This window comes from Ranitomeya variabilis, chromosome 5 (assembly GCF_051348905.1).
Source record: "Ranitomeya variabilis isolate aRanVar5 chromosome 5, aRanVar5.hap1, whole genome shotgun sequence".
NCBI classification, from domain to species: domain Eukaryota; kingdom Metazoa; phylum Chordata; class Amphibia; order Anura; family Dendrobatidae; genus Ranitomeya; species Ranitomeya variabilis.
Genome location: NC_135236.1, coordinates 258,558,698 through 258,571,326, shown reverse-complemented (window position 1 = coordinate 258,571,326; position 12,629 = coordinate 258,558,698). Strand labels below are relative to the sequence as shown.

The 12,629-nt window shown below is 42.4% G+C and overlaps 1 protein-coding gene across 1 annotated transcript in view; it reads right to left on the bottom strand.

The window, feature by feature from the left end:
* HCN4 (hyperpolarization activated cyclic nucleotide gated potassium channel 4) overlaps nt 1-9,071 on the bottom strand; it is a 433,381-nt gene extending 424,310 nt beyond the window's left edge. Inside the window, exon 1 of the mRNA XM_077264133.1 lies at nt 8,001-9,071. Within this exon, the coding sequence (XP_077120248.1) occupies nt 8,001-8,671 (671 nt within the window). The 5' untranslated portion in view covers nt 8,672-9,071. The remainder of the gene's footprint in view (nt 1-8,000) is intronic.
* Between the last annotated feature and the right edge of the window lie 3,558 nt (nt 9,072-12,629).

Sequence of the window (12,629 nt, the reverse complement as noted above, 5' to 3'; positions counted from 1 at the left end):
CCATATCCCCATCTGCATTTTGTTAAAAAAAAAACAACTGATCTTTATTCACCCTCCCCAGGTCCAGAGCCATGATCCAGCCACTGTTCACGGTGTTTATTATTGCCTGCAGCCAATATCTGCGGCTCAGATAGATCTGATGAGCTCAGTTGTTGGCTGCAGTGCGGTCTACATGATGTGACATCAGCATTGTAGACAGTAACAGCCTCTCAGAGCAAAAGTGGAGAGTCAATGTTGGACCTGAGGATGGTGAGTAAAGTTTTAGTTTGTTTTAATAAACACAAACTGCAGTCATGGGAGTGGGATTTACCAAAACTGGAAAAGCCCTCTAAGGAAATCTGGCAGTTCTCAGCAACAGCTACATTTAAACAATGGCATCATCTCTTTGCTAATATATGATAGTTGTGGAATAAATTGCTACAGACTAATGTGTGACAGAATCTAACCATTGTACGTGCATGGCTGCACAGGAAGATTACATTTTGTCTATGCTTGTCACAATGTGAAGAAAGCGCTGCTGCTGTATTACATGGAGAGTGTTACATCTGCAGCAGCTGATATGGAACTCCCTACAGCTCAATGTTACTGTGAGGATAGATAATTGGACGGTCCATGCTGAACTACTGACCATCTGACAAGTAACACCATTGATCCATATATGTTGTTTTTCTACCACCGTTTGCCCTGTCTTGTATATTCTTTTCCTAATTTATCAATGGAACTTGAAGGGAATCTGTTATCACGTCTATGCTGGCATCTCTCAAGGAAGCATGAAGTAGTGGCAGACATGTTGATTTCAGCTGACTTGTCACCAGGATACAGTTTTTCTGACAATTACATTTTATCCATTGTAACACTGTATATACATGGAGAACTAGGATTCTGATGTATTCATAAGCTCTCCCTGCCCTCCCGCCACTGATTGACAGCTTTCTCCCTAATACCGAGCATAAGGAGAAAGCCGTCAATCAGCAGTGGGGAGGGGGGAGAACTAATGCTCATGAATGTGCCAGAATCCTAGGTCTTAGCACTTGTATTGTGCTGCTACAGATTACAAAATGACACTATAGTGACACATAGCCGACACACCACTGAAATCAGCATATACGTCGCCCCGTCGTGCTGCATTAGGAGAGGACAGCCTACACCTGGTCACAGATATGTTCTGCTTTCCATATCGCCATACACATAACGTATATAATGCTGAATAATGGCTTAGCTCATTCACAACAGCCATTGCATTGAGATTTGGAGCTTGCATTACAAGTCAGTGACACTATCAACAAACACAGTATACCTATATAGCGTCTCAAAATCAGAGATAATACGCTAAACATACACTACTAGTTTAGGGTTGTTTGTTTGTTTTTTCCAATTATAAGTGCAAAATATGACCTTTCATCATAATTTGTGTTGATATATTCATAGGAATGACCAAATGCGGACATGTAGCTTGTGGAGCTGCAGAAGGGCCCAGAGGGGGAAAGTTCTTCACAATAAACCTTTCATAAGGAATAACATTGAGTTAGATTATGGACCTGGAAAGAGTGCAAGTCCTTTTGAGTGGTTGTGGGGCTTAATGATCAGAGGTGGAGCTACATCACTGAGCTTGTTGAAGGTCAGCACTGAATGTGGTTAACATTTATACCAGCTTCAATGACTCTTTGCTGGCATTTTTATAATGTGGATAGTGCATATGTTGTGAGTGCTTGTGCTCATTGGTGTGTGTGTCCAATGTAGATCCTGTGCTACTCTGATGTGTGCAATGTTTTGGTGTGACACGTTGGCCGTGTTCACTTTGATTGTGTAATTTGCATGTGTGTCCATGTGTGTTGTGTACGCTGTTCTTGTATGCCATCTGACATGTGCTTTGTCCATATGTGTTGTTTACGCTGTTCTTGTATGACGTCTGACGTGTGCTTTGTCCATTTGTGATGTGTGCGCTGCTCTTGTATGATGTCAAACACGTGTTTTGTCCATATGTGTTGTGTCGCTGTTCTTGTATAATGTCTGACGTGTGCTTTGTCTATATGTTTGTGTCGCTGTGCTTGTACGCCGTCTGACGTGTGCTTTGTCCATATGTGATGTGTATGCTGTTCTTGTATGATGTCTAACACGTGTTTTGTCCATGTGTGTTGTGTACGCTGTTCTTGTATGAAGTCTGACGTGTGCTTTGTCCATATGTGATGTGTGCGCTGCTCTTGTATGACGTCAAACACGTGTTTTGTCCATGTGTGTTGTGTCGCTGTTCTTGTATGACGTCAAACACGTGTTTTGTCCATATGTGTTGTGTCGCTGTTCTTGTATGACGTCAAACACGTGTTTTGTCCATATGTGATGTGTCGCTGTTCCTGTATGGTGTCTGACATGTGTTTTGTCCATATGTGATGCTGTTCTTGTATGACGTCAAACACGTGTTTTGTCCATATGTGATGTGTCGCTGTTCTTGTATGACGTCTAATGTGTTTTGTCCATATGTGATGTGTTGCTGTTCTTTTATGGCGTCTGACGTGTGCTTTGTCCATATGTGTTGTGTCGCTGTTCTTGTATGGCGTCTGACGTGTGCTTTGTCCATGTGTGTTGTGTCGCTGTTCTTATATGGCGTCAAACACGTGTTTTGTCCATATGTGATGTGTCGCTGTTCTTGTATGGTGTCTGACGTGTGTTTTGTCCATATGTGATGTGTCGCTGTTCTTGTGTGACATCAAACACGTGTTTTGTCCATATGTGATGTGTCGCTGTTCTTGTATGACATCTAATATGTGTTTTGTCCATATGTGATATGTACGCTGCTCTTGTATGACGTCAAACACGTGTTTTGTCCATATGTGATGTGTTGCTGTTCTTTTATGGTGTCTGACGTGTGCTCTGTCCATATGTGTTGTGTCGCTGTTCTTGTATGACGTCAAACACGTGTTTTGTCCATATGTGATGTGTCGCTGTTCCTGTATGGTGTCTGACGTGTGTTTTGTCCATATGTGATGTGTACGCTGCTCTTGTATGACGTCAAACACTTGTTTTGTCCATATGTGATGTGTTGCTGTTCTTTTATGGCGTCTGACGTGTGCTCTGTCCATATGTGTTGTGTCGCTGTTCTTGTATGACGTCAAACACGTGTTTTGTCCATATGTGATGTGTCGCTGTTCTAGTATGATGTCAAACACTTGTTTTGTCCATGTGTGTTGTGTGGCTGTTCTTGTATGACGTCAAACACGTGTTTTGTCCATATGTGATGTGTACGCTGCTCTTGTATGACGTCAAACACTTGTTTTGTCCATATGTGATGTGTTGCTGTTCTTTTATGGCGTCTGACGTGTGCTCTGTCCATATGTGTTGTGTCGCTGTTCTTGTATGACGTCAAACACGTGTTTTGTCCATATGTGATGTGTCGCTGTTCTAGTATGATGCAAACACTTGTTTTGTCCATGTGTGTTGTGTGGCTGTTCTTGTATGACGTCAAACACGTGTTTTGGCCATATGTGATGTGTCGCTGTTCTTGTATGACGTCTAATATGTGTTTTGTCCATATGTGATGTGTACGCTGCTCTTGTATGACGTCAAACACGTGTTTTGTCCATATGTGATGTGTCCCTGTTCTTGCATGACGTCAAACACGTGTTTTGTCCATATGTGATGTGTCCCTGTTCTTGCATGACGTCAAACACGTGTTTTGTCCATATGTGTTGTGTCGCTGTTCTTGTATGACGCCTAATGTGTTTTGTCCATGTGTGTTGTGTCGCTGTTCTTGTATGACGTCTAATATGTGTTTTGTCCATATGTGATGCGTACGCTGCTCTTGTATGACATCTAACACATGTTTTGTCCATATATGATGTGTGTGCTGTTCTTGTATAATGTCGGACGTGTGCTTTGTCCATATGTGTTGTGTCGCTGTTCTTGTATGGCGACTGACGTGAGCTTTGCCCATGTGTGTTGTGTGCACAGTTCTTATATGACGTCTGATGTGTGCTTTGTCTATATCTGATGTGTGCGCTGTTCTTTGTATGACATGTGCTGACATGTGTCCATGTAGATGTGTGCACTATACTGTGTCGTCATCCCAACAGCAATTTTTATGTTTGCATGTTATGTTAACAAAAAAAAATGCCTTTGACCGGCCGACGAAATGTTCATGGAAATGTTAGTTTGACTTCTCATCAGCCTCTGAATATGTGACTTTAGAACTGGGTACATGGGTGGAAGACACATTTCATCAACATTTTTAAAGAAGATACCATTTTTGGTTTCACTGTTACCGACTGTAGTAAAGTCCAAAAAATTATAATATATATGCAGTTTAAAAAAAATTGATTCATGCTGCTTGAACAAGGGACAGCCAAACAAGACTGAGACTTCAATTATACAAACACTCCAGAGCTTCACAGAAAACATAGTTTTAGGGTATTTTCAGGTGGGCGAACCTGGCAAGGTTTCTAAGAGGAAGACACTTCATGATATGTCAGCATTTTTTTCCCTGAAGCGTCTTTTCTTTTTCGTCACTTTTGCCTATAGGCAATTTTTTACACCATCTTATTGCTTTGTATTGTAAAGTATAGAGCGCCTTCTGTGCAAAAGATGCCTAAAAACTGGTAAGCTCACTTCTAACTGTTTGGCATCTTTGGAAACATGAAGCAGTTAAAAGGCAATCAAAACACTGAACATATGCACAGCAAGTCTTTTTACTTAGAGATGCATATATTGATAGTTTCAATTTTTTATGGGTGATTTTTCGATGAGTTTCAGAGCAGACTCACCTAAAAAAAAATGTGTGCACATTCCCTAAAAAAAGCCAGGAGAGGCGTTAAAGGACTACTCCAATATTTTTTTTAATTTCACCTCCAGAGTAGTATCACTGATGCACCTTCCATGTCCATAAAAAAAGACTTACCAACTTCTATCTTCATCTGTTATCTGTGCCACTGTGCTCGTTTTCTGCTAGTTTTGACCTGCTGGATTGCTCCAGAGATGATATCTGGGCGAACTGGAAGTCACTTTTAGACCGGCGTCACACTATCGTAGAATACGGATGAGTGCTATGCATATTTTTTCTCAGGCATATTCGACGTATGTGTAAAATCACAGCATGCTGCGATTGTACGCGCATATCGTCCGAAACTCGACAATGCAAGCCCATGGGTGCGAGAAAAACTTGGACGCCACACGGACCATCCATCTTGCTTGCGACAAATATGCTCACATTTTCCTCATTTCAGCCCATTGAGCAATTTAATTCAATTGAGAAAATCAGTGAGAAATGTATAACCATACGCATGTCATACGGATACATGAGTGGGAGAAAATCGCATAATCGCATTGCAAACGCATTACACACGGATGACCATATGGAGAACACTCGTGCGGCTCTCGGCAGGGAGACTCGGACCGATTTTCCATACATTTAGTGTGACACCGGCCTTATTGTAAGTCTATAAGAGCCAGAATGAGACTCTCATAGAGGTACACTGAGAGCTGGTGACCATTAGCTTTGACTTCTGGTCAGCTAGGAGCTGTGGTCACAAGATGGCAGAAAGAGATGGGAAGAGCAGTAGATAGCGGCTGGTACAGACATTAGTGATACCACTCCAGCGGTGAAACAGAAAAAAAACATCCAAGTGGTGTTTACGTGGATGGCTCCATATTGGCTTCTCATCACCAGACTTGGCTTGGTAGATATGCATTTTACTAATTGCGTATAGATAGAGACCTCTCAATTAATGGGAACCTGTCACCTGAATTTGGCGGGACCGGTTTTGGGTCATATGGGCGGGGTTTTCGGGTGTTTGATTCACCCTTTCCTTACCCACTGGCTGCATGCTGGCCGCAATATTGGATTGAAGTTCATTTTCTGTCCTCCGGAGTATATGCCTGCGCAAATAAATATTGCCTTGTGCTGGCGTGTACTACGGAGGACACAGCATGAACTTCAATGCAATATTGCGGCCAGCATGCAGCCAGCGGGTAAAGAAAGGGTGAATCAAACACCCAAAAACCCCGCCCATATGACCCAAAACCGGTCCCTCCAAATTCAGGTGACAGCATCCCTTTAAGCAAGGTCAAGCAAGGTAAAGTCATGGCTGGCAGCCCTCTTGGCTCTTTTTCCTGTTCCCTTCTCATTTTTAAAAGTTTTATTTTTTTGTCTCTAAAACGCTGGAATGCATTTACAGCTTTTGGTTAGGAAGTATAAAAAGGATAGACCGAGAAGTAATGTGTAGGGATGTTCACACATGGCAGATTTCTGTTGAAGAAATCCATCCCATACATCTAAATGGTGTTTGTAAATTGTAAATATCATTCAGATGTATGGAAATCATTTCTGCTCCAAAGATTTCTGCAACAGGTTTGCACAACAAGGATGAATTCACACGCTGCAGATTTGGTTGCAGACACAACCTCATTCAAAGAATAGGATGGATTTTCAGTTGCAGAAAGGCTTGCATCAAAATCTTCAGTGAGTCAATCCACTCTAAAGCGGAATACTGTACGACACACCCAAGTTACTTCAGTCATGTTTTGACCTTATTCTTCACATAAATGCCTATCTTAAAGAGTTTTTCTGGTGTAGGAAAACCCTTCTTCTCGGGCTGCAGATTTTATTTTTTTAACAGCAAACTGACCTTTACCTACCCTCCCTGGGTCCAGCGCTGAGTCTCCGCTGCTGCTCCCAGTGTTGGTTATTGTTTTGCAGCACTGACGTCACACTGACAGTGCTACGGCCAGTAATGAGCTCAAATTGACGGCACAAACTGCTGAGCTTACTGATTGGCTGCCGCATTGTTGACAATAGCAGACACGGAAAGCAGCGGCGGAGACTCAGCACTGGACTTGGGAGGGTAAGTAAAGGGGTAAAGGGGTTTTCCAAAACTGGAAAACCCCTTTAAAGATCAAAGTAATAAAGTTTTGTTTCAAAAACATTTTGATCAGCCATTTTGAACGGAATGACAATGATAAGAAAAAAATGTGTAAGAAAAAAGAATAAGAAAAAATAATGTACATATTCTTCTTAATGTATTAGCTCTGCTCATTGCCACTAGTGATGTGAACCACTTTTTTGTGTTAAAAACAATGTCAGATACAAGGTATCAAGGCCTTGAACTAAAAGTGTGTAGGTGTCATGACAAGGCAGCTAGCTTTTCTATTATCTATTTATGTGACAAGTGCTGAATGAATTACTTATTGATGGCATCTTAATACAAGGAACCAAAACAGCAATCTTCCAAGCTATTGAATTTCTTGTTAAGTTCAGTACAAAGGGAAAACTATAAATATATTTCTATTTACTAGAGAAACATTTATTATTATGAGGTTGTGAATTGTACTTCATAAATCTACCCGTCCTTCAGTTCTGCCACAACATCCCCTCTACTCCCCTCCTTCCATTGAGAAAAAATGGATTGTAATAAATATTTCCCGCACTTCGCCCCCATCCCTGGTGGGAATACACAGATGAATGTATATAAGGTCTATTTGAAGACTTTTTATGAGATGGAAGAATGTACAGTGAGTATAAACACTGCTTTAACTGTGTCCTGATCATCACTTCATATAGTGGCTCAGTGTGGAGATATGAAGCTTGCACGCTGTCTTCTTACCACCATACTAGGCCCAGGCTGTAAAATGTTCTTCTAATTTGTGAGATTTAATAAAGCATCCTCACATCTTTACCTTCAATCAACAGTTTTCCATGCTACAGATCACTATATCCATAAGGAGGTTCTCTCCTTCTACAAGCTTGTACAATGTAGATATTTTTTCAGAAGAGTGACTCCTTCAAGGTTACAGAGAGACAAAGCTCATGACCACCCATTTCATAGGTAAAACATAAGGTTTCCTTTCACCAAGTGTGTAAATCCCTACATAACAAAAAGCACCATTATATGCTGATTAGATGCCAAAAAGAAGTGACTGATGGATTTATAGGGATAATAGATGTAGTGATAATCATACCATGCTCATTACACACTCTTTGTGTCAGACTGAGTGTGCCGGATTCATTGCATTACCTGAAGTCGCTATAAGGGTGAATAATCCAAAATCCTGCAGACTTTACTCGATCTTGCTCCCTTTCTACTGCCTTCTGACTGCCAAACATCCGCAAGGAAAATTTGTTCACCCCAGGCTGTAAAAGCGCCCCAAACTGTCTGTGCATGAAACTACTCTGCTCCTCGTCCCCTGCAGATAAAGTCTGTTCTCTAGGGTCAACCTTTACAGAACTGCTGTGCTGGTCAGTGCTCCCAGGCTGGGACACTGCTGCAGGGGAAGGGCCTACACCTGAGTCTCCTGGAGCGTCCATTGTGGGGGACTTCTCATCAGTAGGACTGAGGTCTCCCTCTGATATAAGCCTGCGTCCTTCGCTGGGGTCTGAATCATGCAGGTGCCGGCCACAGCTGGCAATGGAGGAGAGACTACCTGTAAATCTCCTGCAGTCTCCATTGCTACTGGTTCTTTGGGATTTGCCTACTTCAGTTTCCATAACTAGATGAGCTTCCTTTGCTCCAGGTCGTGGGTCAAGGACCTTAAGTGCTGAGGGTGAAGGTAATGGTTTGAGCTTGATGCTTTTCTTCCAGGTGTCCCTCTCTTCACCTTCTTCTTCATCCATGATTGAGGCTTTGGATCCAATCTGCTGCGGGAGACTGTACAGACGCTTCCTCATTGAGGGGTGCAGTCTGTCCATTGTCTGCCAGGATACTCCCCCTGAAGGCTTCTCTGGAATTAGCCCCTCTTTGCCAATGTTGGGGGCATGTCAGCAGCACCTCTTGCACCTGCAGGCACACGTTGACCAGGAGATCTGGGTCTCAGAAGCATCAGCAGCATCCTGACATAGGTGGAGGTGCCAGAAGGAGCCTGTGGTCCATGTTTGCCTGTCTCTGTTCAGATCCCAAGCAGTGAGATAGATGATGAGGACTTTGCAGGAGGGTATGAAATGCAACAGACGGGCAGAACAGTTCAGTCAGCAGCCGGCCAGGGGAGGGACTGGACTAGGGCTGCCCAGAAGAACAAAAGGAGCAAATCATAATAAAAAGAGAAAAATAGAATTCCCTCCCTCTTTTCCTCCCTCCCTGTCTCCTTGACTCTGGCTGCTGCCCATACTAAGCAGACGGAGAGAAGCTGCAGCATCAGAGGCTGCTGACATCAGACTGATCACTTATTCCTCACGCAGCCCCTGCTACTGGCAATATTCATGAAGCTATCTGATCTATTGTGTTGCCATAGAAGCGTGGACTGCACACAAGGTACATCTCCTTGAGTCCTATGTCCAGGGGTTTAACACTTTTAAGGCAGGGTGCTGTGACCCCCCCATTGACAGTAAAGGAGAGGTCAGATGTGCACAGTGATCCAAGCCTAACCCTAGAACGTGATGACTTCATTCAGCTGGTGTCTATGAATAGTTGGGAGCAAATTAGTGCAACATGGAATGTGTATAAATAAACAGATGGCTTACCAAAATATTTGTGAGTAAGCAGAAAAAGTGTCAGTCTCATACTTTCCTGCACTCCATAAACCTTGGACCAGATGTACAGCTTCTGCAGCTTCAGAGAGCACAATAGTCTAATTCTCCACTGAAGAAAAAACAAGAAATACAAATATTTTGGAATAGAATGTGTTAATGTAATGATTCTAGCATAAGCTGCCAGGTTTATTTTCTTAATGATCAGAACAGCTTTGTGTTTGTGATAAGCATATTGTATTTCCATAAATGACATCTTCTGGGAGACGACTGTATTTTCTGGGAATTTACTACTATTCTGATAAAAGGAAATGAAGAAATAAGAAAACCACTTTTACCTTTACTCTTTTGCTGCTGAAGACGCTCCTTTGCCAGAGTGTGAACCAGCTTGCTTTAACACATTTCTATATTTAAATATCCTATTCTTCCTCACTCCTGACAACTTTTATTGCACGCACTTATCTAAAATAATCCACACAGATGTCAATAATGTACTGCTGGCCGTATACTAATAGGCTGTGTCTCTACAGTCACTCGTCATGTAGAACAGATCCTGATATGAATAAGGTTTAAGTTTGCTGTAACAAAAGACAACATTTATTTGAGGAAGCTGCAGTGAAGTTTATGCACTCGTTAATAGTGATGGGTGAGCACTAAAATGCTTTGGTGCCCATTGCCTGGGTTGAGCAACAAGCCCAATGTAAGTCTATGGGAAACTCAAGCATAGACCCCCCCCCCTCGGCGGTCTGCAGAGGGACTAGAAATTGCGGAAATCGATGGGAAAAGTGATCAAATGATATGGGAACAGCATGGGGAAGACCCCTGGAAGCATTTCTGACTCCCAGGTCACTGCTGTGAACAATGTTGTCAGAGTCTTATGACACTTTTACAGACTCACAATGAGGCCGGCGTCACACTTAGCGTATGAAAATACGGTCCGTATTTTACGACCGTAATACGCAGAAATGTTCCAAAAATAATGATCCGTTTGTCATCCGTAGGCAGGGTGTGTCAGCGTATTTTGCGCATGGCCTCCTCCGTATGTAATCCGTATGGTATCCGTACTGCAATATTTTCTCGCAGGCTTGCAAAACCGACATCTAATGGATTTATGTGCTCAAATGTTCATTAAAACATATATACAGTATATATATATATATATATGTCATTGAGACACATATATATATATATTCTGTATTTATATTTAATTCAGCGCAAGATATGTGAAAAGCCGGTAATTCAATTGCCGGCTTTTTCTTTCTCCTTCCCAAACCCGACAGGATATGAGACATGGTTTACATACAGTAAACCATCTCATATCCCTTTTTTTTTTTTGCATATTCCACACTACTAATGTTAGTAGTGTGTATGTGCAAAATGTGGGCACTCTAGCTTGTAAAATAAAGGGTTAAATGGTGGAAAAAATTGGCGTGGGCTCCCGCGCAATTTTCTCCACCAGAGTGGTAAAGCCAGTGACTGAGGGCAGATATTAATAGCCTAGAGAGGGTCCATGGTTATTGGCCCCCCTGGCTACAAACATCTGCCCCCAGCCACCCCAGAAAAGGCACATCTGGAAGATGCGCCTATTCTGGCACTTGGCCACTCTCTTCCCACTCTTGTGTAGCGGTGGGATATGGGGTAATGAAGGGTTAATGTCACCTTGCTATTGTAAGGTGACATTAAGCCAGATTAATAATGGAGAGGCGTCACTTAGGACACCTATCCATTATTAATCCAATAGTACGAAATGGTTAATAAAACACACACACATTTTTTAAAAGTATTTTAATGAAATAAAGACACAGGTTGTTGTAATATTTTATTTTACTGGTAATCCACCTGATGACCCTCGTTCTGTAACAAAGGAAAAATAAAAAAACAACAATATCTCATACCTTCCGTCGCTCAGGTCAAGCAAGTCCCATGAAGTAAATCCATCTGAAGGGGTTAAATCATTTTACAGCCAGGAGCTGTGCTAAAGCAGTGCTCGTGGCTGTAAAACCCCCGGGAATGAATGGATTGCAGGGGAATGACCTGTAGTTACCTTGAGTTGCGGTGAGGCGCCCTCTGCTGGATGTCCTCATGAACTGGAGCCTGGTAAAAGTTCCCACGCTCGAGTTCATATGAGGACATCCAGCAGAGGGCGCCTCACCGCAACTCAAGGTAACTACAGGTCATTCCCCTGCAATCCATTCATTCCCGGGGGTTTTACAGCCACGAGCAGTGCTTTAGCACAGCTCCTGGCTGTAAAATGATTTAACCCCTTCAGATGGATTTACTTCGTGGGACTTGACCTGAGCGTCGGAAGGTATGAGATATTGTTGAGTTTTTATTTTTCCTTTGTTACAGAACGAGGGTCTTCAGGTGGATTACCAGTATAATAAAATATTACAACAACCTGTGTCTTTATTTCATTAAAATACTTGTAAATAATGTGTCTGTGTTTTATTAACCATTTCGTACTATTGGATTAATAATGGATAGGTGTCATAATTGACGCCTCTCCATTATTAATCTGGCTTAATGTCACCTTACAATAGCAAGGTGACATTAACCCTTCATTACCCCATATCCCACTGCTACATGGGAGTGGGAAGAGAAAGGCCAAGTGCCAGAATAGGCGCATCTTCCAGATGTGCTTTTTCTGGGGTGGCTGGGGGCAGATGTTTGTAGCCGGGGGGGCCAATAACCATGGACCCTCTCTAGGCTATTAATATCTGCCCTCAGTCACTGGCTTTACCACTCTGGCTGAGAAAATTGCGTGGGAGCCCACGCCAATGTTTTCCGCGATTTAACCCTTTATTTTACAAGCTACAGTGCCCAAATTTTGCACACACACACTACTAACATTAGTAGTGTGGAATATGAAAAAAAAGGTATATGAGATGGTTTACTGTATGTAAACCATGTCTCATATCATGTCGGGTTTGGGAAGGAGAAATTAAAAGCCGGCAATTGAATTACCGGCTTTTCTATAGAACACTGCTGCGTATTTCTCGCAAGTCACACTGCTGGTCCATGTGTAATCCGTATTTTTCTCGCCCCCATAGACTTTCATTGGCGATTTTTTTGCGCAATACGATGACAAACGCAGCATGCTGCGATTTTGTATGGCCGTACAAGACCGTATAATACGGATCAGTAAAATACGGCAGATAGGAGCTGGGACATAGGGAATCATTGG